Raw genomic sequence first — 27,719 nt, forward strand, 5'->3', positions numbered from 1 at the left:
ACAAAGCGTATTTCTCAAGTATCTTGCTTCTTCAGATTACTTTTCTTACTGTTAGTAGCTGTTAAGAAATGACAATAGGTTATAAATAACTTCTCATTGCAAAGTCCTCATATATGTCATCAGGGCAGTCTAGAGGAAAAAAAAAACTGTCCTTCACAGAAGAAATTCAAATAATACTCTAGATAATAAAGGTAGAAACTTTTCTTCCCTCTTATGTATATTGATTTTCCTCCACATAATTATATTCTAACAAGCTTTAATGAAAATAGAACTTAGTAAGTGATAAATACAACATTTATATAAATTATGGAAACTCTATAATGAGTTCCACTGTTTACACATATTGTGATTCAATAGAAAATGCAACCATAGCAGATTTTGCAAGGAAATATTTCAGTCATAGCATCACCATAACCTTTAGGTCATCTTTTTTTCACTGAAAAGAACAACATATTCCATTATCCCACCCTGTATTTAAACATCTCCTCACTGAGCAAGTTAGCAAGGGTGAGAGTACATGAATTAATCACAGCAGAAATGAACTGCCTATTATAATTAGTAAGAAACCATACCTTTTGGGAAGTTAAAACAATCAATTCCTTAATTTTATAGACCATCTAAATATTTTGCTTAAGGTCACACAAATGGAAACCAAATCTCCTAATACTCTTATCTAATCATTATACAATAACACCAACAATGAGGAACAATATTAATGTTTCAACACACATATCTATTGGTATAAAGTTACAAGACTGTGGGGTCAGAACTAAGAGTTATAAAAACACACTATGTCTTTATCCCTGTGTGACCTGTATTAAAAAATCATACGGTGCTTCAGTTGGCCAAACATTACTCCAACAACTGTGGCTTCATATGCTCTTTACTGATGATGGGTTTCGAATTTTACTGCTATCAGTTCAATGAAAGGACTAATGAGAATACATCCAAAGTAATCATTCCAGTTTACTGAGAAGAGACAATATTAAGCACATAATACCATTTGTGCTCAATACAGAAACTACTACAAAATGTATGATATATACAACTTATGATCTAATTGTTTTTATTAAGCCAAAAACGTAACAGAGCTTTACAGGGAGAACCCAACTACATTTAATTAAACATAAAAATATGGATTAAACAACAACAAAAGAAACAGCCTATTGCTGAAGACACATTAATACAAGAAAGTCACAAGGAACCCATTTAAGATTTTTAGAGGGTAACATTCTCAACAATATAAGTGATTTGGGTATCATGATGTAGAAGGAGGCAGTGATACTACTTGCAGAGTCCTTTCAATCTTTCACTTTCAAGACTGGGTAAGTCTACTGAGTCATGAGTTTTCAGGGTCTATAATATCTGAAGAATCACTATAAGAGCCTCATTAGCCTTCAACTGAAGAGTTCTATTACTCTAGAAACTTAGAAAGTCAGGATGTTGTGAAAGTATAATCTTCAATAATGAACAAATCTTTGATTTATAAATAAGTTTATTTATAATGATATTTACATAATAAAACAAAACACATGAAACTCACAAGTTATACAAAGAAACTGATGCATAATAAAAACAGCAATATAGACCAACAGGCAAAAATTTAAAGAAAGATTTAATAAAGAGTTAAATATCAAGTAGACAACTTTACTTCTAAATTTCACTTTGTCACCCACACTGAATTGGAATTGAAGAATGGCCCTTTCTTCAGGAGGTCCTGTACTGGAAATTCTGCAAAGTGGTAAATTATATTTTGATAAGAATTCAAAGTTAATGACCTATTTCCATGCAGTACCTAATGCTGCCTTAAAATGAAGTCACAGTCTGCTTTGAAGTGAAACAGCCTGCTAATCTGTTCTGCCAGGCTAGAAAAATGTCACCAACATTTTGCTGATATGTGGAGATGTGACAGGAATAGACTACTATTTAGAGTAGAGAGAACTGGAGCAGAAATGACTGGGCAACAGTTTCAAGAGAAGCAAAAGCCAGGGGAGGGAAAATAATGAAAACATGCACAAGAATAGGTAGACTAGTAAGCACAGTTAGTGCAGTTGGGAAATGAACAGAAGGATTTACTTCATGGAGCAAGATAAAGGCTTCTTCAGTTACTATTCACTGGAAAACAACTTAGTGCCTAGCCAAACAAATTTGTGTTAACAGAAGTACTTGGGAGGACCTGGGCGGGGGGGTTAGTATATGGAATGCCACCTTTAAATTCAGGTTGAGTTCTTGTTGATAGTGGTGAACATCTGTTTCAAATAGCAATAAAATGAAAGCTATATAATCTATACAGCTGCATTCTTTAACATAATAAAAAAAACTTCAAATGAGACGAGCAAAAACAAGACATAAGCATTGTCAAATAAGGCACATGTAAAAATCTACACACATTATCCAGTGAAAGACAATATATATATATATTTGGAGGTAGAAATAATTACAAAAATACTGACATTTCTAAAGCATTAGCGTATTTGTTACAAACAATCACCAACTAATCCCCATTCAGAAAACTGTTTTGTAAAATGATTATTTAACATCTTCAAGACTACATATTTGTGGCTTTTTTTTGAAATTTCACATGTGAGCATCTGGAGAATTCAGTTAGTGGCAAAAAAGTTGTCCATACTATGAGAAATGTAATATGGAAATTATAAAAAGTTATAAATGTTCATAAACCCCACGGTCATCATAATGTAAATGTCCTTGAGTGCACCAAGTTGATATTTCCTCATCAGTCAGGAATTAACAATTCTCATTTCACAGGCCCATTGATGTTTTTAGTAATGTGGCTATATCTGCTGGCATACTTCCTTCGTCACCTGCAGGTCAGAAACTGGTGTTAAGAGTTTGATAAAAAATATTTCATGAAGCATACTTCTTTCCAATTTTCTTTACTTTTGGTGAATCCTTAATCATCTTTCAAAGCCCAGTTAGATTCAGTGTTACTTCCTGTTAAAAACTTTCCCAAATTCCTACAAATATTATTAGGGCTACCTCCCCTGTGCTCATGTTCACATTGCCAGCAGAGCTGTCTACAGCTTCTGTTTCTGATTTGTTAAAGATATAAAGACATACATATAGATAGCCTGGATCAAATCCTACTTATTCACATAGTATTTACTCCTCAGGTTCACTAAATAAAAGCATATATGTAACAATCTGAATGTGAAAATAAGGACAAAACTCACAAATCCAAACAGAAATAATTTCATCTAAACTTATTTTCAGTCCAAAGATACAATCATTGACTTAAAGAAAACTTCAATTAAACAAGACCCCAGTATCTAGACACTTATCCAGGTGTCTCTCTTTCTCTATCACTCATACAGACCCCAGCTATAGTCTAAACTTAAGACAATACTTTTACCTACTCTTCTCCCTTCAGTAAAAAAATATGCATAAGATGACAAACCACTGTATAAACTCTCAGGAAATTCACTGACATGCTTGCCTCTAAACCTGTCCAAAGACTTGAAAACAGTCCATGAAATCCAAATTTAACATCACATAAAAAAGTAAGATACAGAAATAACTGGTCATACAATAAAAAATAAACTTTATGAGGAAGCTGGGTGATAAGAGTGGGAAGGAGGCTTTTATTTGCCCTTTTATATCTTAGGAATCTTGAACTATGTGGATGTATCTACTTTTTAATAAAAAATTAAAAACCATTCTCTTCAAAAAGATGGAGGAAATGGAGAGGGTTCTCCTATTTGATGATTGTTTCTAATATCCAGTTGCTCTTTAATTTGAAATTATTCAATTTTTTAATAAATGCATTTTATTGTACTCTAGAGTAATGAGTATTTTGCTAGTCAAAATGAAATGAATATAAATGTTAGAGTTCTTAAGAAAATATTGTGCCATGTGCTTTGGATTCATAAATATTTCTAATATAGTAAGTAAATTATAAAACTGCAGATAAAAGTATGGACCCGATTTTATTTCTGGAATATTTCTGTGTCAGAGACTAGGAATGGAACACACAGAATTTTTCAGAATCAAAGTGGTTTTATCAGTTCTGGCAAAATGATCTTAGTTGTTGGAGTACTTTTGACACAAGTATGCTTATCTTCTGTGCTATCCATAATCTGCATACCAATCAAGGACTCAAACCATCTTTGTGACTCCCTGCTACTGCTAAGTTGATGCCTTCCCATATTAATAAAGTTTATGCTGACAAAAAACTTACCTTCATCTACTGTGGTCATATCTTGTTCTAGTTTCAATTTCTGTTGATTAATTTTTAGCATGGATTCTTCAATTGTCCCTTGGCCTATTAATTTTATAACTAGTACTTCTCTAAAGAAAACATAAGATATGTCCACTGGTTACTTAATATAAAATTATTTGATATATATCAACTATTAAATACATAAATCACTTAAGAATGTAGTAAGAATAATTAGAAAATTGTTTAACATATACATCCATAAATTTAAATTCTTTTATTCACACTATTTGAGACTGACATTTTCTGAGCATGTCACTTTCAAACATCCTTATTGATTCAAGAGATAAGAAAAAGATATCTATAAAAATTGCTGGTATAACTGTATTACAACAAACAATTCTGAGTTCAGGTAGGTATTTCATTTTAACAAAGAACATGCTTTGCTTATCAGGTTCCAAGAGATATAGTTTAGTACAAAAAGTATGGAAGTGTTGTAAAGTACAAAGATTACATAGGAGGTTTTAGTTCTACAACAAGTACTAATAAATATTTGGTTCATAAATGAACTTAACAATGTCTTTTGGAAATACAGTAAAATACCCCACAAAGACTGATTGTTTGCTGTTTACATTGAGAACAGAGCTGAATTATAGGTATTTTCACCTCTTTATGTAATGTGAGCAATGTCTAATTTAACCTTCACCTAAAATACCTACAGCTCACATAATCTATTTCCTATGAGGTAAGAAGGAAGCAACTTTATCACATTACCAAATCTGTCTGGCTCTTACATGGTTTAACAAGAAGTTATTTCAATTACTAATCTTTTTCAAAGGGGCTGGGTGGGCCATTGGTAGGACTTCATTTTCATTAGCTGCAGAACGATATGGACTGGGGGTGGGAGGTTATTCTGTTTTATTTTTTAGGCTGTACCATGTAGCTTGTGGGATCCTAGTTCCCCAACCAGGGATTGAACCTGCGCTCCTGGCAGTGAATATGCCTAGTCCTAACCACTGAACCTCCAAGGAATTCCCTGCTCTAATTACTAGAATATGAATAGGTTACATAGTGGAGTTCATATCCAACACTGTTGGTATAAAATACCACAGGAGCCTTGCTTTGCTGAAAATATAAAAACAAACAACGAAGGTAGGACATCTGACACATCATATTCTAATATTCTATAGAAATTAAACTGGCATTTGATTAAAAATAAATTTCAACTGCAAACACTCACTTCGTCTGGCCTACTCTATGGCATCTATCTTCTGCTTGTTTGTCATTGTAAGGATTACAGTCAATGTCATGAAGTATAACAACATTTGCTGAAGTCAGGTTTATTCCTAAGCCACCAGCTTTTGTTGACAGCAGAAACACAAAGATATCCATATCGGTATTAAATTCATCAATTAGATGAATCCTATAAGATAAATATATAAGGTTAAATCTCACAAAAAGGTTTATAATGAAAACTGAAAGCAATCACATCACATGGAAAATAAACTTCAAGATGTAAATATATGCTCTTGGCACTCTAGTTATTTTTCTTTTCTATACCATTTATCTCCCTACTATTAATAATTCTTACTTTTAACTATGCAGGTTTGATTAATTCCTAATTAATTTTGTCTTTTGTGAAAAGATTCTTGGCTTTTCTAAATTCTGATACGGCTTTGTGATCTTTAACCTTCTTAGAGTCAGTCAGCTATGACTCACAGACAATATATATACCTGATGGACCACGCATTTCAAGATTAAACTATAATGGTGTATTCTCTTTAGCATTACTTCTCTTCCTACTCAATGCAGGAAAAAAAAATTTACTCTGGCTGATAAAAGAATAAACCAAAGACATAATGCAGTTTAAACACACTAGAAAAAGGACTGCTTTTAAGACAACCAAAACCCCAAACTTACTCAACTACCCTCAAAATAAGAAAAGTCCAAGATTTTAAGGTAATCTTGGTTTAAAGATAATGTGCTCTAGACTCAGAATGATTTTCAAAGAGAAAAGCACTGAAACACATATAACTCTACTAGTTGTTTCAAAATATATTTGAATATGATTCAGACCAAAAATTAAATTTTCCTCATCTTAAGGTAATGAATGATCAAAAGTAACCAAACATAAGACTCCAAGGAACATACAACTCCATGAAAACCTCTAGACATTTAAAATTCTAACATTTACTCTTATTTGAGAGTAAGGTAGAGAGATTTTCTGAAACCAAAGTATACCTACCTTTCAGAAATCTGAGTCTTCCCATCTAATCTGAGGTACCTATGCTGATGATGTTTTAAGAGAACCTCTAAAATATCCAGCATCATGGTAAATTGGCTAAATAATACAACTCTATCACCCTGTGGAAATACATATATTAGTTAGATACATAAAAAATAAAATTGTAAATATCTAATGAAAAACTGCTTCTTTAATAATAATAATCAAGTAATCATAGCTAAATTTCTTATTTTAGATTGTATATAAATTATCTTCTAAACTTTGAACCTAAAATTGATTTTTAAGACTAATTAATGGGAATAGCTACAAAAAAATACTAATTAGATTGTGATCTTACAAATCTAAGCTATTTCACATGTAAACATTATGCATTAATTTATGTTAATGCTCACATATAAGGATTAATTTATGTTACCATTGTATCTTCAAAATACTAAGTTTGAAGCAATTATATAGAATGTCACCTATGAAATAATGACAGTTTTATTTTAAAAATCAATATAAATATATTCTACTAACTTCTATTAGATGGAGGAAAAGTAATCAGGAAAACATGCCCAAATACATCCAAAAAATGCTCAAAACACTAATTTCTAGAAGAATGTAGAACATGGGCTAAAACCTCAAGAAAGTCAAATCATGCCAGAACTATTTCAAAGTAGCTGAACTAATTGGGAAAACATATAAGGGAGAAATATTCTTCTTTAGTACCTTCTGCTTCAATTCAGACAAGATGCATCCTAAAACTCGAAATTTTCCAGAATCTAAAATCAAGTCCATGTCTAACTGGAAGTTATTAATATGTCGATACTGTTTACAAAGTACATGTAATTCAAAGTCTGTCATAACTTCCATATCTTCAAAGATCAGGTCAGGGTTAGCCTCACAATGTGTAGGTTCCTCAAAATAAAACAGAACAAAACAATATACACCTCAAAATGAAGGTAATTTATAATATGATTAGAACAACCTAATAAAATTGTTCAGATCAGATAAAACATCTAAGTCATTAGATATTTCAGTGCAACAGATTTGGCAAAGGAAATTAATATTTATTTTTTAGCTATAATACAGATAAGTTCTTACTGTTTTAGAGATAACATACTGATATATTTACAGCTGAAATAATGTCTAGAATTTGGTTCAAAATAATCCTGGGGAGGATTCTAGGTGAAACAAGAGAGAGCAGTCTCATTCCCGATGATAACTGTAGAATATGGGTGAAGGTTACACAGGTAGAAGCTTTCATTATACAACTCTCTCTACTTTTACATGTCTAAAATTTTCCATGAATTTAATATAAAACGTTACAGAAAACATGGAAACAAAAGCACATGGCTATGTTAGAACAAAACTTTATTTGTAAACATAGCTAGTGTCATATTTGGTCTTACGGTCACAGTTGGCTGACTCTTGATGTAGACTGTCAATCCTTGGCTCTTCTGTCTCCTAACTGTTTTCAACTTTGTCTTAAAAATGTTTTTCTTAAATATTTGGTTAAAGGGTTAATATCCTTATTAGGTTCAATGGTCTGACTTTTAGACTAACAATGAATCTCAAGCTTAATAGTGCTAATAAAGCATACTGTTATCATACAAAATCCTTACCTTTAGCATAAGCTGAGACATTTCCTTGAGTTTTTCAGCTGTGTAATATTGGCGATGTAATAAAGGATGATTGGCCATTTTTCTCAATTGCATCATGACATTGCACATTTCTGTATTTTTTTCTGTGATCCAAAAAGTACACATTAAAAAAAAAACAAGTTGATGGCTGTTTGCTGAAATATATCTCAATGCAAACAAAAGGTTTTAAAACTATTTCTTCAAATTCAAACTTAAAAAAAAGCAAATCCCATTATATGATTAAACAAAAAAGGAGTTCCAGTACAGGATTATTCTTTACATAAAATTGTGAAAATAAGGTTATACCCATGTTATTGATAGACTTTTTCAATCTGTTGAAGAGACTCATATAAAGTTGTTCCTGCTTCTCTGACATTGCACATAACTCAATTCGATCTTTTTTGGGGGGCAGCTGCTTAAGAACCTGGGAAAGGAAAACAGTTTAAGCAGATCATTCAAATAAAGAGTAAAAAAGATTTTAAAACCAATCATAATAAAAATACACAGATAAGAGTTACCTCTTCTTTTACTCTTCTGAGAATAAATGGTTTTATAATTTGTTTTGCATGTGCTATTCTCTCCTTTTCATATATACTTTGCTCATCTGCTGATTTCTAAGTAAAGTAAGAACATGACATTTTAAAGTTATTACACAACATGAAACTTTCCTTCACTACATTCTGAGTTGTTTCCCATAGAAATTCAATTAATTCTAGATGGAACTTGAATTCTGGGCTGACATATAGTTCTTAAGACTCCACATGTACTTTCAGGTTTTGTGACAAATCATGTACTCTCCGGAGGTAATGAAATTGAACTGCACTAGGATAGTGTTCAGAAGAAATTAACTCATGAGTCATTACTGATTACACAGACAACTCTCTTAAAAAGATATGTGTGTATTTAAGGGAGTTTGGGTGGAGGTAAAGAGAGAGATAAGTAGAAACTTGTATCTATTTGTGGAAAATGGCCCCCAAAGAAAGCTAGCGCAGGTGATGCAAATCATTAGTCTACACAAACAGGGTAGTTCCTGGCCAAAACCTGTTAATTTTGGAGAAGAGGAATTTTATACCAAGATTTTAAAGGAATCCTCCATATCCTATGATCTGCTATGGCCACCACGTGGAAGGGAATACATTAATGAAATTAGAAAGGCAGCTGGCAGGAGAAGATTATCAGAAAATTCTCACAAAATACATGTGATTTGTGAGAGTGTCAAGAACCTATATAAACACTGTTGTGCTGGAAAATTAGAGTTCCTGAAAACTATACTCTCACTTTTTCTAAGTAATGGGGAAAAAATTAACCATATTTTCTTGTAAATAAGATTTCTTTATTGTGACTTTTAATTTATGGAGTGTTAATGCAAAACAAATCTCCCAGTATATGAATTTTTGGGATATTCTACCTTGCCCAGCTTTACAGTTTACCTATTAAAAAAACGCTAATTTATCTAATTTTAAAAAAGAAGATGATACAATCAAACTTTCTCCACATATTAAATATCCGAGCTATCCACTGATTTGAAATGATGATTCAGAAAATCAGGATATTAAAAACCAAAACTTTTAGACAATGATTATAGAAGCCTCCAGTTTATTTCCCATTGTATTTTGGCTGACTTCCCAACTCATCCAAATACAGGGATATCAACCACTTAAACTTATTTCATAGGACATATGTCCAACGAAAACAAGAAAAAAGACAAAACAAAAAAATGGTTCTGGTAAAACACAAAGTAAGACATTTGAAAAAAAAATATGAATTTATGCTTACTGTCTTAGAAGAAAACATTCTTCGTATTTCACTGGTGCTACTACTGAACATGTGTGGCATAACAAAATTCAACAGCGACATGAGTTCTAACAGGTTATTCTGCACAGGTGTGCCTGTGAGCAGCAGACGGTTATTTGCCTATGAACAAAGGTAAAGTTTAGATTTAGTGTTGCCTTAAAAGAAAAAAAAGATCTATATACTTTTTAGTTATCTCCCTCAGTGGAGGAGAAAAAAATTAAAACCATTATTAGTAATAAAATATTCTGTGATGAAAGATAAGTAATTCTAAAAAATTATCATCTATTGTACTTCAAGGTAGAATGTATAAAACATTCAGTTTATAAGTGGGTAATTCATGTTCCCACATTACTTTTCTATGAAGCAATGAAAGAAGACAGATTACAGCTGATATCCATAAAGTTTATCCTATAGTACAAAGGTTGGCAAACTGAAGATCACGAGCTAAGAATGGTTTTTACATTTTTAAAGGGTTTAAAAAAAAGAAAAGCAAAAAACAAGTGATAGTAGCTGAATGGCCCATGGAGCACGAAAAGTTACTTATCTGGTCCTATGCAGAAAAAGTTTGCTGGTCCCTGATGTAAGATACCATACACACACATACACAAAATCTGAAACTTAATCATACTTGGAAAAATTCAGAGAACATTCTTACATTAATTGTCATAAGGTGCTGGTAGCGGATGGAGCCCATATTCTTCAGCATATGGCCCTCATCAAAAATTGCATAATTCAGTTTCAGCCGACGAAATAGACTACGATCATCAGAACTGCTGATGGCACAGTTATACCTGTCACCAAAAGAAAAAATCAGTCTCTAAGAATAAACCTTTAAAAGCATGGACTTATGTGAGATTAATGTTTCAAAAAATTATTTTTATTTATATATTTCTAATAGCCAGTACCTAACACAGCTGGTACTCAAGTAAATACTGATGCACTTATATCCAATACTTATTGATGTACATGTAAGTGTGTACGTGTTAGTCACTTAGTTGTGTCAGACTCTTTGCGACCTGATGGACTATAGCCTGCCAGACTCCTCTGTCCATGGAATTCTCCAAGCAAGATTACTAGAGTGGGTAGCTATTCCCTTCTCCAGTGGATCTTCCTGATTAAGGGATCAAACCCAGGTCCCCTGCACTGCAGGCGGATACTGTACCATCTGAGCTACCAGGGAGGATGATGTACATGTAACCAAGTTACAAAAGCTACAAAATGCAGTTAAAAGACAATTTATATGTTGGAATTAGACAATCTCTACACATCTAGGAAGAGGCCAATTTGGGTACAATTTATATGTGATCTGCAATTATCACACATTGTGCTTTATGAATTGTTATATTTTAAGAAGCAGTAGGAAAAAAAATGTGAAGCTAAGACATTTCTGTTAAGAACATAATGTGCTGTGTTTAGTTGTTCATTATATTAAACTGGTAGAGTTAATCCAAGAAATAACAAGTAACAGCAGCTTAGCAGCAGCAGTACAAGACTACATATGAAAATGGAGTCTCTTTTATTAAGAAAAGATGATTTCTGGATGAATTCTTTTCATCATGGTCTCCTACAGAATTAATTAAAAAGTGTTATTACGGTACTATATACCAAACTGAAAAATGCCTAAATCTTCAACATAACTCATTCTATTACTTTTGATGCATAGTCCTTAGCATAAATTTTATTTCATTTTACTACGACTATTTTAAAAACATTTTAAAAAAAGATTTGGGGGCTGTACAACATTTTTTTTCTTCCAGTTTTTTTTTTTTTCTCAATACTTACGTGGTCACAATTACATTGTATTCTTCATATCTGCTATGAATGTTGTATCTAATCTGTTTACGTTCTTCTTGAGAACCTAGAATTTAAAGATGAAACATACAAATTGATTATATTTATTGTACTTAACTGTATGTTAAGATTTTAAAGAAGCTTCCAAAGTTAAGAGAAAAACGACATATTCTTACCATAGTAACAGAGCACCTTTAAAGTGGGGCACCATAAATTAACTTCTCTTAACCAGTTATCTATGAGACAAAAGAGATATTACTTGCATATGTTACAACAGGATATATGTGTGCAATGAAATGAACACTGAAGTCTAACAAGATCTACTAGGAAATTCTTCTTTTATAAAGTAACAGAAGATGATTTTGAAAAATCACAGACTCTTCACAATTTTATCCCTGATGATTAAAATGACGAAGATTTTCAGGTGGCATCAAAATAAAGAGCAGAAGCCCAATCATTATATTTATAGATGATTATTAATTTCTAATTTTGAGGTTTCTTTTTTTGGGGGGGGAAGGGGTTACGTTCATACATACATTCTCTGACTCCAGTCTACAATCAATTGAAAAAGAATGAAACAGTAATTTGAATTGGGATGAATTGCATATTTCTCACTTAATAAATGTTTAATTATAAGTTTAAATCACTTAGCTTCCCTTAAATTAGTTACTCATGAAAACAACCTTTAAAAGTATTACAAAAACAAATAATCTTTTCAAATGGTACTTTAACTCTAATAATTTATAAGCTGAATAACTAACTTATACTGGAGGTCTTTTCTTTAAAAAGACCTCCAGTATAACACACATATGCAAAGGGAGAAAAGTTATAAGGAAACCACAGAAATGAACATTCACCTCCACAAACTAAGAAATCTCACACACACACACACAGAGTTTTTCTTCCCTTCATACATAGAACACACCATTTAGTCAAGTAAAATTGTCCACAGTATTACAAACCTATAGTTGATGCTGGAACAACGATCAAATGAGGACCTTTATTACCCTCCTGATAGAGGTACGCCAGAAATGCAATGGCTTGAATAGTTTTTCCCAGACCCTAAAAAGAAAATGTTTAAAAGAAAACATATTAAATGTAAAAACAAATGAAAGACCCAAATAAATACTGGGAAAATGAAAGAAAAAAGAATATTACTGGTTTTATTTATGATTCACCACAATGCAACTCTACTATATTCTTAGTTCTCAAGAGCCATAAAACAGATCATAATCGCCAATTGATACTGCAACTTAAAGAGTGCGATGCACTTTAACTGCTAGCTAGTATGTGATACACACTAATATGAAAGACCTCTGCTTGCATATAAAGGATATAATTTTGGTAATTGTTAATATGAAGGAACCATTTAATACATACTGGATTGATGGAAAATGGCGTTCCATTGACTAACTGGAGTTGAATTTATACCCATCCTATTACTTAGCAATTTTACGCCTAAGAATATATTCAAGAGATATGAGAGCATATGTCCATGAAAAATCTTGGGTAAGAATACTGATGCAGTTTTATTATAATAACCATACACTGGAAATAATTTAAACTGCCAGGAGAGTGGATAAAAAGCAACCACCATCACCAAACCACTGATACATGTAAGAGCATGGATTAATCTTAGTAATTTTATTACGTACCAAATGAACCAGAAACTGTTTAAACAGTATATATTGTATGGATCTATTCATATAAAGTTCAGAAATCAGAAAAAAAAAATTATTGTACTGTGATAGGTGTCAGAATAGTGGTGGTTTTATGACTAAAAAGGAGCATAAGGCAACTTTCTGGGATGATGGAAATGTTGATCAAGAGGCAGTCACATGGGTGTACATACATGTAAAAAGTCACTAAGCTGAAAATTTGTATGCACATCAATAAAGTATTATATTAAAAAAAGGCTGCCGCTGCTGCGGCTAAGTTGCTTCAGTTGTGTCTGACTCTGTGCGACCCCACAGATGGCAGCCCACCAGGCTCCCCCATCCCTGGGATTCTCCAGGCAAGAACACTGGAATGCGTTGCCGTTTCCTTCTCCAATGCATGAAAGTGAAAAGTGAAAGCGAAATTGCTCAGTCATGTCCAACTCTTCGCAACCCCATGGACTGTAGCCTACCAGGCTCCTCCGTCCATGGGTTTTCCAGGCAAGAGTACTCGAGTGGGTTGCCATTTCCTTCTCCAAAAAAAGGCTAGAGAGGAAGTATAGCTCCTCAGGAGAGCTAAACATTGCCAACTGTTAGGAACTGAATTGCTCCCAAACCCCCAAATTTACATGTTGAAGTCCTAACTCCCAATGTTAAGATTTTTTGGAGATAAAGCCTTTAAAGAGATAAGTTAAATATAGTCATAAGGGTAAGGGCCCAACCCCTATCTTTAAGAAGAGACTGAATGTGCCCAGAGGAAAAGCCATGTGAGGACACAGTAATGTCTCTTATCTACAAACCAGACGGTAGCCTCTGGTGAAACCAAACCTGCCAACACTTTGATTTTAGACTTCCAGTCTCCAGAACTATGAGATATTTCTGTTGTTTAAGTCTCCCTGTCTTTAATACTTTGTTAGGGAAGCCCTAGCAGACACTACCTTATCATAAATATTGTACTTTACAGGATACAAAAACAGTTCCACATAATATATCTCATTTGACACCAAATATAATTTTATGATATAGGAAGAACCTATGTTTTATTAACTTTAACCTTGAGAGATTAGGTCATTTGGTAAAGGTTAGACAACCCATGAAAGACAAATGTGGACCCAGAACCTAGATTTGATTTCCAAGTCCAGTTTCCACAACTGTACTATTCTATATTCTATATATACCTTCTAATTATTTTTAAATCCCGAATATATTATTCACTTTTCTAAACCACTTCTGTGTTTTAACAAAAGTATGAGATATATGTGGGAACAGTCTTAAAATACTGAAGATTATTTTACTAGAAGTGAAATAGAGGACAAGGATTATTATCTTTGTTAATTTTTATTTTGTAACTCTACACAGTGTAAAAGAGCTGACTCACTGGAAAAGACCCTGATGCTAGGAAAGATTGAGGACAGGAGGAGAAGAGAGTGACAGAGGATCAGATGGTTGGATGGCATCCTTGATTCAACAGACATGCGTAAAATCCAGGAAATAGTGAAGGACAGGGAAACCTGCGTGCTGCAATCCACGCTGTCACAAACAGACATGACTTAAGAGACTGAACACCACCCCCACCACAATTTAATACAATAGATATTCAATAAACATTTTCTCCACTGAACATGATTCATTTTTAATAAACACTTTTTAAAAAGTATAGCTGGAGGAAAGAAGGTAAAAGTTAGATTAAAGGTCAAGTTTCTACATGACAATACTTGGACTATTGGCTGTAATGAACTTCCGAGATCAATTTTAAAGGCAGCTATAGAAAAGCACATACACTAAAATATCTTTTAGTAAAATATATATATGTATATGTGTATATATGTATGATGCATTCAAACACATCTGCAGAATAATCTGGAAAGATACAGCAAAATAAATACTTATTTTAAGGTGCTAGGATTATGTGTGATAGTTTTTTTCTATGTATTTTTATGTAACATCTAATTTTAAAAACATATTTATTAATTTGATGAGAAAGACAAAAAACCTATTTTCATATCCGAGAGGAAGTAAGGAGGCTAAAACTCACATAAGCAATAGAAAACTGAGAAGGGTAAGAGGGCTTATACTTTGCTAAGAGCAGTAAACTAACAGGGTCGAGGGAAATTTTCATTTTTTAAATGACAGCAAGGATGTCTATTAATAACATATCCTAGAAATAGAGTACTACTTACCATTTCGTCTGCCAAAATGCCATTAAGTCCATGTTTATGTACCAATGCCAGCCAATTCAAACCAACCTTCTGATAGGGCTTGAGTGACAAACTGGTAAAAAGAGAGTTACCGAATGTTACAGATTTATAATTCTATCAACTTTCTCTACTAGTTTTCTGAGACGCAGTTTAGGTTTACAATGCACACAAAAAGGAAAGTACCTAGGTGTGGTCTTACCTTTTAACTTATTGTTATTAATAAAAGCTATTGTCACTTAAGAAAATGAACCCAAAACATAATATGTTTTAAAAAGTCTCTCAAATTTTATTCTGTATTTACTGATTTTTTTATCCTGGCAATAAGAATTACAAAAAGTATTGTTGTATTCAGTTAAAATGTAATGTTATAAAATTAATTACATAAACAATTAGACTATTAACTATGGTAACATATTACAAAGCTAACATTTATATTAGAAAAATATATTCATATGAATGAGTATTAGCACACGAAGGAACTTAAAATATCAGAACAAAAACATAAGCATAATTTGCTACTTTGCCAGGCTGATTTAATAAACACTTTCTGAATGAATGCCAGTCACATTTAATGTCACTGGTATATATAATTATAGAGCATGTATGCATTGTGTATTTATGTTTGAACTACGTATAAATGTAAACTTGCTAGGGGGGGTCAATTAAATACCAATGAATAGAAAACAGCAGGCAAGTGTCAAAATGTTATTTAATTTGTGAACACATAACAGATTAATCCCTGGGATTAACTTTCTTGAAAGGTAACATGGAAGGGTTACAGTGGACGAAAACAACAGGTTTTTCTGAAAGTTCAGGTTGTTAAAAACTAGTCTTTACTGAACATCTACTATATACACAGAGACACAAAAATATCACTTTCAGGTATCACCTCATTCAATCTTTTAGTATTCCATAGAGGTAGGCTATTATCATTTTAACAGATGAAAAAACCTGAGGCTCAGCAATTTGCCTGAGGCTGCATAACTACAAAGCAAAATCTTATGGCTAAAATTTTAACTCAGAAAGTCTCTCTCATTCAAAAGCATATTCTTATACTCTCGAGGGCAGCTTAAACCCCACATTAACATGAAAACTTAAGACAAGGCCATGCTCCTCATTCTACAGCTTTTGTTCTGTCTCTTTAATTTCTGTTACACATATCCTATCTGCACATAGGGAATGTGTCTTGACACAGCAATGGGTATGATAAATGGTTAATGGGTCAAATTCTGAAATCGAGACACTTTAACTAGAACCGGGGTCAAACAGGTAAGGTAGAAAGGTATCCATCTTAAATCAGAACCTATTCTTCAACTGTGGGGTATGCAATCTGCAAAACATTTCTCATCTGAAAAAATTAAAAGTAGAGGTAGAAAAAAGTCAGCAGTGTTGCTGAAGTCTTTACAGCTCATTTCTTAAAATGTCTTTGGTCTTCTTGGCCAATACTATTTCTATGCCATTACAAAAGTAATAATAAGTAGAATATACTATTGAAGGTATTTCAATTTTCCAGATCCAAATAAATTCTACTATACTGGTAGTCAGAATAAATGCTAATACTGGATTCGAGACACTCTACTATGGGGTTTACATGCATTATTACTTTATTTAACCTACATTATAAAGTAGGTACTATTACTATAATCATCTCCATTTACAGATAAGAAATCCTCCCTGGGATTCAGAGAAGTTAAGTAACTTGCCTAAGGTCACAGTTATCCAAATCTGTGTCAACAGTGGTAGAGCTGGTATTCAACCCAGGTCTGATCCAGAGCTCTGCCTTCAATCACTGAACAGCAAACAGCAAAGTTTTCTCTCTCTGACCCACCTACTCTACAGTCAGGACTTCCTATTTTTAAATTGAACTTTCTATTATGTTTCTGAGTCATTCCTAACATCTTAGTCATCCCCCACAGATCAAGGTTCACATTCCATGAAAATGATGAAAAACTCGATAAGGTAGGCACATTACATCAGTTATAAACACATGCCAAGAGCCAATAAGCTCTCTCAATGTAAACTGACCACAAATACCCAATAAATATTTTTAACAAACAAAAATGACTGAATGTATGCATCACTAACACATGTTGAGAAAGGAGTCTATTAAAATATCCTTAACTATACATAAAATTTTAAAAAGTGATGAGATTTTGAGAACCATCTACTACACTGAATTTTCCATTCAAATACAATTGTTTCATCCACATTCATAAAGCAGCTATAGTTGTTCTGATCATGACATTAAATACCTTTATTGAGTACATGTATGTGTGTATTTGCTCTTCTGCTCGATTTATCTAAATTACAAGTAACTGTCTGTTGCAGCACTGCTGCCCATAACACAAATCTTTTCAGAAAGCAGAAGGATCACTGAAAATGCAGTTTTGGCAAACACTTTTCCAATTCACTTGTTAAGACAAGTTTTAAAACAGGGCAGCTATAATCTTTCTCTGTCAATCACTAATATTTAGTTGCTATACAATTACACTTCCCATTAATCTTAACATTTCAAAGTTTTCTAAAAACTTTTGACTGCATATGAACCCCAACCACAAGTTTACAGGTTAAGAATATAAACTGCTCAGGGTTATCTGAATGGTAAGAAGTATAGCCAGGGCCTTGTGAGGTGGGTAAGTGATCTCTTCTCAGTAAGGGACCATAACTATTCTGCATTGCAGGTTTTCTTACCTCCCAATGATGAAAAAAGTGATTTTAAGATTTTCTGACGTCATGAAAGAAAATGAGGCGGCATGTTTAAAGTTACTTGTTTTGTTAGGGGGGAAAATCCTTTCAGATATAAGTTACTTTGATTTCTTTTCAGAGGGAAATTAAATTGGGTTTAAATTTCCTGTCAGAGAAAAAATAGCTTCAAAATTATTTTGAAAGGTGAGAAAGGCCTGAAATAGAAAACTGGAGTATATACAATGTCCTAAATTTAAGTGTAAAATGCAGAAGTAGAGGGCTAAACTTTTTGCAGTAGTTCATATGAAACAGATCAGGGACTCTAATTGATCAAAAATTTATATCCTTTAAGTATAACATGAATGCTGAAAACACTACCACAATAATAGTTTGTACTAATAGCAGTATCCAAACTACTAAAATATTTATATCACAGGACTCTGAGTTAGTTGTATTATGTGTGCAGTATAGACTTGCATTTGACGTCACTGTCAAATGGTTTCACAGCAACTGTTTAGGAAGAGGATATAGAATCACCCTGTCAAGTTGAAGATGAACAAGATCAGAAGAACCTTAGTAGATTTAGCCCATAAAAAGACAGGACACACATGATTAAATATTATTTTACACTGAATATCTTTTCAGATATCTTTTCAGTTAGAACAATATAAAGCTGACAAAATGCTGATTAAATGCTAAAGGTTGAGAGGTGGCTACATTTATGATAGGAATAAAACAGGAGTAATGCTGAGGTTTTTTTTTTTTAACTTTTCCCTCACTGCATTATTATATTTTAACTTAAGGCAACTTTAACTTTGATGTTTTAAAATAAAGATTATGAATGTTAATGGTTTTGAGATACATATGAGAATTTTTTCTCTTGCTAGGACTTTAACAGTGTACTATATAGTTAAAAATATGTCACAGTTACACTATGTCTGTATTTTATCTCTAAAAGGTTATTTTTCTGTTATAATTCTGATAAATTCATAATAGGAAAATAGTTAACATAATTTTGCTTCAAAATAAACTTTACTACAAAGAATTCATTCTGTTAAGCAAAAGCACAACAGGTTATTCATCAGGAGTGCTTAATATTTTCTTCTGTGCTAATAAATCCTTTCCTAAGGCAAGGAAAGTACTTTAAATGTTTCTATACTAAGCAGCCATTATGCTTGGCCAGTATACCAAGTAAAAATCTGCAAATTGCTTGTGCAACTTACAATGGTTAAAACAAAAGCCAAGACAACAAATTTCACCCCCTAAAAGTGTATCTAAATAAACTCAAGACTATCTGTACAGGTTTTCAGAAGTTGTACTTTGGACTAGATCCAATAAGCACCTAAAAAAAATTAACTATTTTTCTCATCTGTTCAATATTTCATAAAAAAATCTTCAGTCTAATCGAAAGGATAGCTTTAATACCTGGTCATACTATTTACAAGTGACAGGACTTTGTGGACGTGGGTTTAAGAGAGAAATTTTTTAAGTGATGCAATAAAGCACTTGATTTTTTAAAATCCAAATTATGATAAAGTAGACTCAACTGGGTAAGCCTTGTAGAGTGAAGAACTCCCCATATCCAATGCTGTAGAACAAGAAGGAGCAGCTCCAACTACACTTTTAGGAGATGAATTTGCTGACATGGTCATAGTTCTTTCTATGCAACAGAGAAAAGAGCTTCTTTGTGGGAACTGCATCACGTTTCCCTACACCATCCCATAGCACCCTAGAAGGGCACAGAAAAGATTGTAGCTTACTATTAAAGGCCAGTAACCATATCTTGATTTTTTTTTTCATATTTTGATTTTTAATTAACCAATGATCAGCAAATATGCTTTGATCACTAACTTAGTAAAATATCAGAAGTATATAAAATCACCAACAAAGGTAATTAATTTTAATGAGGCCCTGGTGCTAATCTTATTATATACCTACCAGAAATATTCCAAAAAGAAATAATTCATTTAAAAAATTACATAACACTGCAGAGTATGGATATATCATAAATAATTCTAACTAGGCTCTGACCTTAGAAACCTCAATTGTTTTCATGTTTCTGCTTCTGTATGTATTATCACAGTAAACAATTTTATACCTTGTTTAAAATGGAAGCATTCTGAACAGTTCTAAGTTTCCAGACAACTTAAAAATAAACTTTTAAAAGAAGTTCAAAACAAACCGTCCGCCCACCATATCCCAACATCATGCAAAGTAGGGATGTTCACAATCACAAAATGCTGTGTTAGTATTTTCTGGTTGTTGGACAATTTTTTTTAGTGAAAATACTTTAGTAGCTTATTTTTTTGCAAGAATTCTGACAAGGTATTTTAATGACAGCAGCAGGTGGGGGAATATACTTCTTGTATTTTTTCTTTTTTTATCCTTTTTCCTTACATAATCTATTTAATAAAAGTATCCTCATTTTTTGTGTTTCTACCTCAAAAATATTTAAAAATTTGGGCTTTTGAAAGCATTTAAAACATTTAATCACATACATAGGATATTTTAATCATTTCATTCATGATTAAAAAGAAATTGAACTAAGACAAATTTTTACATCGATACAATTGAGCAGTTGACTCTTTGAAGCCCTCAATTAGTTAAAACCACCTTTTCAGGTTCTATGACTATAAGAAATTATCTGCCATCACAAGGAAAACATAGGTTATGTAAGACCATAATATTTACTCCCTCTAACTTACAATGTGATAATGGAGGAAAATATCCTGACTGAGGAGAAGGGCAGTGGAGATCAATGGAAAAGAATTCACACACCACTTATATACCATTTTAGGTAACCCTGGTTTTTCCTTTTAACATTAGTTTTCCTATCATTTCCATGGTTAAGTTTCCTAGGCACAATGTAGAAATAAATTTAAAAAACGTACATAACTGAGATAAAACAATAAATAGGTGCATACAAGTGTTACCTTTGGTTTAGAATGGAGGGTTGCTCTGTGTTCCATCCACCTCCATTTCCAGTGAGCATGGTAACTTGTTTTGTCAGTTTATTTGAAATGTCTTCACATTTGTTCATAAGCCTTATAACTACATCCCTTTCTTGAATCAGTGTTTTACAGTGCCATATCAAATCTTCTGATAAGCCATTCGTTTTGGACATCTTTGTGAACTATGGCATGAAAAGAAAAATAATTAAACAGTTCAGATCTACAGTCAAATGGAGAGTCAATCTCAATTTCTTTCTTTGTGATGAAAAAGTTTCTTAAACTTTTATTAATGACCTTCCTACACCAAGTGCAAAGACAACCAGCATTTTCATTCTCATATTTTCTCTTTGATAAATCTGCCATCTTAAACTCATCATGTTGAAATAAAATACATCTTTCTCTTCAAAATACACAATCCCAAGCTTGTTACTTTGATTCTAGTAGCTGTTCTCTTATGGGAGAAACTCTAACGTAACTGTTAATGTCTCCTATCAGTCATTTTTTTGCCTTTAAAACTCGATTCATGTCTATTACCAAAGGTAACGATGCCAAATGTAGTAACTGCAGACCGGATCTCTTATTTTTGTTACATCCTATGAATATGACATACAGTCACATGACTATAAGATTAATTTTTCTGAAACATACTTTTCCCTATCTAGCATCAAAGTACAACCCCTCAAGCTTTCAAAACTTTAATTATTGATATTGTCCCTTGATATTTTACCCTAAACTGAGACTAATACTTGGAAAGATACTGGCTGAATCAAAAGTTAACTGTGATCAATTCAACAGCTTGATTAAACTTAAAAATAATATCAACTTTAATATAAGACTTGGATAAATGGCTTTGTGTGAAAACTCAAGAGTTTCTTTCAAAATATATTCATATTTATTTTTCTAAAGGAGATATTGACTACTTCACAATGTAGAAGTTTTAACAGAATTAGAATTTTTCCACATAGCTGAAAAATAATATACCCTGAAAATCTGTAAAAAAAAAAAAAATTTTTTTAATGTAAAGGATTAGAAAAAACCCCAGTAGCTATTTGAAAGCTGTTTGTTTGACAAAAAGAAAAATAAACAAAATTCAGAACAGAATAAAGCTAACTAAACTAAAACCATCTTATCAAGATAAAACCACACGATTTTGACTCATGACATCTTACTTGGCATATTTTCTCAAGTTGTAACAAGAATCTCATTAATACCTCCAAATAATCCCAGTTATCACAATATTTCTAAGTTCACAGAGACACTCAAGCAATAGAAATTTAGTAGAGGATATACTGAGAAAATTTCATTAAAAATAGTTTATATTAACACAGTTTTTATATCTAACTTAGAGTAAGTTGGTAAGAAATGAAACTTTTAATCTGTTCCAAAGCCATATTATTACTTTACTGCAGGAATAAAAGACAAAACAAAGATTCAGCATGCCAAAAAACAGCATTGTGAAATACAAAGTTATTTGCATACTATATTTTCACAAGGATAACAAACATTCATAATCACAATGCAACCTTCCATTTGGTACTTTCAGGGAAACGATTTACACATAAAGAACAGGATATGTAGGAATCAGTGCCTTGAAGATTTTAAGGAGGTTCTATTAGAACCACAGTTTTTTTTTTAACGGAACCCCAAAAAACAATCTCATGTCTATTGTTGGGTATGTGTTTGTGATATGTATGCGTGAGAGAGAACAAACAAGAATAGCCAGGAAAAGAAAAACAAAAGGAACATAGAGTGTGTGCTTTGTATGTGCCTGAGACTGCTAGGTAAGACTCATTAAATCCTCACAACTGCAAGATCAGTCCACCAGTTCTGGATGAATAAATCAAGGCTCAATTCCCAAGGTTACAAAGCAGGATAAAAGACTCCAAAGTCTACACTCTTTTCACTAAAAACTAGTAACTCCCCAAATAAAACAAAATAAACAAAACTGTGAAAGTTAAAAATCAAAAACCCTTTTTTTCTGCAACCAACTGCCATTTATTTTGTGTTTTATTTTTTAATAAAATAGCGATTTTATTTATCACTGCCCTGGCTGGTGAACATACCTGGTATACAGACATATTCCCTGTTCTCATGTGGTTTACAGTCATTGGGAAAGACACACAACATACAATTTTAAGTGTTAACAACTGGTATTACAAGTTGTTCAGTCACTAAGTTGTGTCTGACTCTCACAAGGAAAACAAAACAAAAGTTCATGGGTATGATATAATCCAGGAAGTCCTTTCAGAGTAATAAGGCCAGAAATCGCAAAGAACAGTTTTGACTCAAAAAAGATCAATTTAATATGTCAGAACCTAGAGAAGTAAGAGATAAACATACATTAAACAAACAACTAACCAAATATTACCAATTCCTGATGAAAGAACACATCACCAACCATTTAATAGTACTGGTGGGAACATCTAATTCTAATTTTGTTACTAATTCCACAGAAAATATAACCAGAAAAGCCCAGACTGGGAAGCTATAGAACAAATGATACAGTTTCTTCACCAAAGATTACAGGAAGGGTTGGGGCAGGAGGGAGGGAAAGAGGCAGAGGAAGGTGGTGGAAGATGGGGAATGGAAGAGAAGGGAGGACAGATGAAACAAGCTCCAAGCAGGTAACTGAAACTGGCGATGAGTACACAAAGGTTTGCTACACTATTCTAATTTTTATGTCTGATATTCTTGTAGGGGCAATGATGGGGTGTGCAAAACGCAAATCATTTCACAATGCTGTAACAGTCTGATTGAGACTTAGTGGACTTGACATTTTGGATATTTTTGAAGTCAAGGTTTCAAAACTTAACTCCCTGAGCTTCTCACACTCTTTATCCCTCTTTCCATACAAGACAACCAACATTAGAGATGATCCAAATTATTGCTGTTAGTTTAGAATTTAGATCTAAGTAGTGATACACTGTCAATGAATGTAAGACATCAGTTTCATTTCTCATCAGAAAGAGAGAAAAGTTTCACTGTTTGATAAATTGGCTAATATTAGCTTTAGTAATAAGTAATAGTAAACGCAAAACATCTCTCTCATGTAAATGAAGACTCTAGGGAGCAGTTCAGTTCTGGTAGAGTGGTTCCAAAAACCAAAACTTCTACTTTGTTGCTTCAATATCCTCAGCATGTGGTTCCCAACATCACACCAACAGGAAGAAGAGATCCTTTAAGGACTTTTTTCAAAAATCACAGTATACTTCTGTTATATCTCACTGGACAGGAATTTGTCAAGTTACCAAAGGGAGGCTGAAAAAAGTAGTCTTAAATATACTGTGGGTAATGTCACCAGTCATAAACCTGTTTTAAAGCACAGAGTGGGTTAAAAAGACAGAAAAACAATTTGATTCAAAAAAGTTTGACTCAATATGTCTAGAAATGACACTGATGGATGAGTAGAAAACTATAATGGTTTCTTAACATTTCACTAATAATATATTGTGGGTATCTGCAGCTAACGTTTTTCAAGAGACAGACAAATGAACAGGCACTTACTTTACAATCCTTAGACTGCTCCACTGGTCAGTACCATAATTACAGCCCACTTACAGATGAAGAAATAGAGGAACAGAGAGAGAATTTGCTTCAGGTCATGTAAGCTGCTAGAAAATGTCAGAACTGGGATTTAAAACAAGGCCATTTAGCTCTCGGAGAAGCCAATGGCACCCCACTCCAGTACTCTTGCCTGGAAAATCCCATGGACGGAGGAGCCTGGTGGGCTGCCGTCCATGGGGTCGCTAAGAGTCGGACACGACTGAGCGACTTCACTTTCACTTTTCACTTTCACGCACTGGAGAAGGAAATGGCACCCCACTCCAGTGTTCTTGCCTGGAGAATCCCAGGGACGGGAGCCTGGTGGGCTGTCGTCTATGGGGTCGCACAGAGTCGGACACGACTGAAGCGACTTAGCAGCAGCAGCAGCAGCAGCAGCAGCATTTAGCTCTCTATTATTCAATCACTTCCTAAGTAGGTATTTATAAAACCAAGGGACTAAATAAGGAAGCATGAAACACAAAGAGAGAAAAACAAGTTTCCTCAGGATGTCAGGGAAATCAGACCCCAACGTCACAACTGATCATTTGACCTATAAACAACCAGTCCAAACCAGAGCACGTCTTAGGACTCCAGAAGACTTCTTCAAGGAGACAAAACTGATAAAATATCTGAAGTGTTTAATAATTGAGGGGAAATTTAGACAACTGGGGAGAGTCTAGAATTGAAGTATCAAGTATAAATACAAAACGAAGAAAAGAGAAAAATTAAGACAGCTAATAACTAGGGAAAACAAAATATTGAGCAAGGGGGAAAAAAGCAATCATACTGTATATTACAAAGTTCAGTTATGAAAGGCATTTGCATAGTTTAACGAAGTAGATACTAAAAAAAAGATTTTCAAAATTATCACATGCGTAACATATTGCTAGGCCTGGGAAATGGGCATGTGAGACAGACAGTGAGGAGACAGCTAATCCTACCACAAGGCTGTAATGTCTTGTGTGATGTCAACAAATAAGGCCTGCAACTGAAAAATTTGGAAAAGCATTATGTTTATATTACCTAGAGATATAAAAGTGATAAGAATCAGGCAAGATGTGGAAGCAATTACTTGCAGTACAAGAAATGGGCTAGGAAGCGGATGGATATGGATTTTCAGGGAGAACAAGGCTGTAGAATTATTTAACCTGTTTATCTAAATATATGCATAAATAATAAACATTTAAAAATCCAACATTTAATTTCAATTTCAAAATATTTTCATCAAGTGTGTGTGGAGGCAGGGGAGATGGGCATCTCCCCTTAAGAAAAGATGTAAGAAAACTACTGTTATGTCACTGCTCTGAAGACAAAAAGCATTTAACAATCCTGTAAGTTACTTGGCTTCACTAAAACAAGATTTAAGAAATACAAAGTACTCTGTAAAAGCAGGATCTACTAAGAAATCTAAAGTTATTGATTAGCATAAAAATATGACCCTAATTACATAATGTGGAATATATAAACATACACATAAACAGATGGATGCTCAATAAATCTTAAGTGGCGACTATATTTGGTAGAATTTTGGCTAAACTTGACTTTCTTTTTTCTTCTTGCATGTACTGTTTCAATTTTAGACAAAAATTCTTCAAAAAAAAAAAAAAAGGATAAAGCTATTTCTTTCAGAGGGAAAGAAAAAGTAATTGATACTTAACTGGATAACTTCATGAAAAAAAAAAAACATGGCCCTGATTACCATCTCTTTGATTAAAAAGTGTCCCTTTAAGGCCTTTAATGTTTTTACAATAGTCACAAAGGGGAGTACCTATCTCCGGCCACCACGTGTCGCTCTTACAGCACGGGTGGCTGAACCTCTCTAGAAGGGGAAAACCATTTCAAAGCAGATTTAATTCCCCACCTGCATAAAAAGTGGGACAGCAGCTTACAAAGTACTCAAATGCATATGTAATTTCAAAATAAATATTTATCAAACTTATACAAATGAAAACAAAGCCTGAATACAGCAGTCTTACTCATTTTACTGAAGCCACGCTATCAGGAAGTAGTACACATTACAATGCATCGAGTGACAAATTCACAGACATTTTACAATAACCACCAGGAAAACAAAGCAAAAGAAAACTTGTAGTGTAAGTTACTAGAGGGTGGGAGCAGCACAACGAGCAGCTTGGCGTTTCCACATGAGCTTAACCTTGTTTGCTTGGTTAACAGTCAAAGAGAACTGCATTTATGCTGCTCTAAATGTTACAGAAGTAAATGCATACATGAAAACGTTTTAGGTTGAGTTATTTACACAGAGTTAGCTACTCATGAATTTTCAGTTGATCAGTATACACTACTGTTCTGATTAAAGTATAAATGTGCAACATGTAAGATTATCATAGACATAATAGTATCTCCACCTTACTTTGCACAAAGCTAAATAAAAATTCAGTAAGCGGTGGATGAACTGGTGCCATCAGATGTGTGAAATCTGGCAATAAAAACCCCAAATTTACCACATTAACAGTACATGCTTTTAAACTAATAACATTTTGGCTGGTTATATTCCCGAAGTCTACATGATTTAATGACGTGGCTTCTCACCATAAGCACATACTTTACTGCTATTAAGCAGAAAAATAAGAGAAATGGAAAAACTATGAGGATAATCTGACAATCTAGATTTTGATTTTTAAAAAAGATATAAAGCTGCAAACCTAAATACCCTCACATAATGCACTTATTTTGTTAAAAAAACATAATTTTCCTCATGTAAAATAAGGTGACTAGAATATCTCAGAGTATTTTTTAAAAGTGTACTTCTCTGACAATAAAGTCATATCATATTGTTCAACTTTACAACTTTTGTTTTAAAAGACACTAAGATAATTTTCACATTCAAATTAATTTTATAATAAAATAAGACAATGAAATACTAATGATTACATTTAACCCATAAACGTCATGGAGGCTGTCATCTTGGCAAAAAATCATAATTAAAATATATGTATACTCGATTTATTGGCTCAGTTTGCACTATAATGAAATATCTAATGAGTTTTTAAAGTTCTGCCAAATTTTCCAATCCTTAAGACTAAAATAAGCTTCAACA

At 33.1% G+C, this 27,719-nt stretch overlaps 1 protein-coding gene across 4 annotated transcripts in view; it reads right to left on the reverse strand.

Moving 5' to 3' along the window:
* Nucleotides 1-1,477: 1,477 nt before the first annotated feature.
* SMARCAD1 (SWI/SNF-related, matrix-associated actin-dependent regulator of chromatin, subfamily a, containing DEAD/H box 1) overlaps nucleotides 1,478-27,719 on the reverse strand; it is a 91,325-nt gene continuing 65,083 nt past the window's right edge. For all 4 annotated transcript variants that reach the window (XM_061164383.1, XM_061164385.1, XM_061164384.1 and 1 more), the window contains 15 exons: nucleotides 21,101-21,300; nucleotides 15,465-15,555; nucleotides 12,592-12,691; nucleotides 11,806-11,865; nucleotides 11,621-11,696; nucleotides 10,494-10,629; nucleotides 9,821-9,958; nucleotides 8,563-8,658; nucleotides 8,351-8,468; nucleotides 8,027-8,148; nucleotides 7,131-7,319; nucleotides 6,420-6,538; nucleotides 5,415-5,597; nucleotides 4,196-4,305; nucleotides 1,478-2,822 (listed from right to left, as the gene is read on the reverse strand). In XM_061164383.1, coding sequence (XP_061020366.1) covers nucleotides 2,761-2,822; nucleotides 4,196-4,305; nucleotides 5,415-5,597; nucleotides 6,420-6,538; nucleotides 7,131-7,319; nucleotides 8,027-8,148; nucleotides 8,351-8,468; nucleotides 8,563-8,658; nucleotides 9,821-9,958; nucleotides 10,494-10,629; nucleotides 11,621-11,696; nucleotides 11,806-11,865; nucleotides 12,592-12,691; nucleotides 15,465-15,555; nucleotides 21,101-21,300 — 1,800 coding nt within the window. In that variant the 3' untranslated portion in view covers nucleotides 1,478-2,760. The remainder of the gene's footprint in view (nucleotides 2,823-4,195; nucleotides 4,306-5,414; nucleotides 5,598-6,419; nucleotides 6,539-7,130; nucleotides 7,320-8,026; nucleotides 8,149-8,350; nucleotides 8,469-8,562; nucleotides 8,659-9,820; nucleotides 9,959-10,493; nucleotides 10,630-11,620; nucleotides 11,697-11,805; nucleotides 11,866-12,591; nucleotides 12,692-15,464; nucleotides 15,556-21,100; nucleotides 21,301-27,719) is intronic.

The sequence above is a fragment of the Dama dama genome, chromosome 17 (assembly GCF_033118175.1).
Source record: "Dama dama isolate Ldn47 chromosome 17, ASM3311817v1, whole genome shotgun sequence".
Lineage (NCBI taxonomy): Eukaryota > Metazoa > Chordata > Mammalia > Artiodactyla > Cervidae > Dama > Dama dama.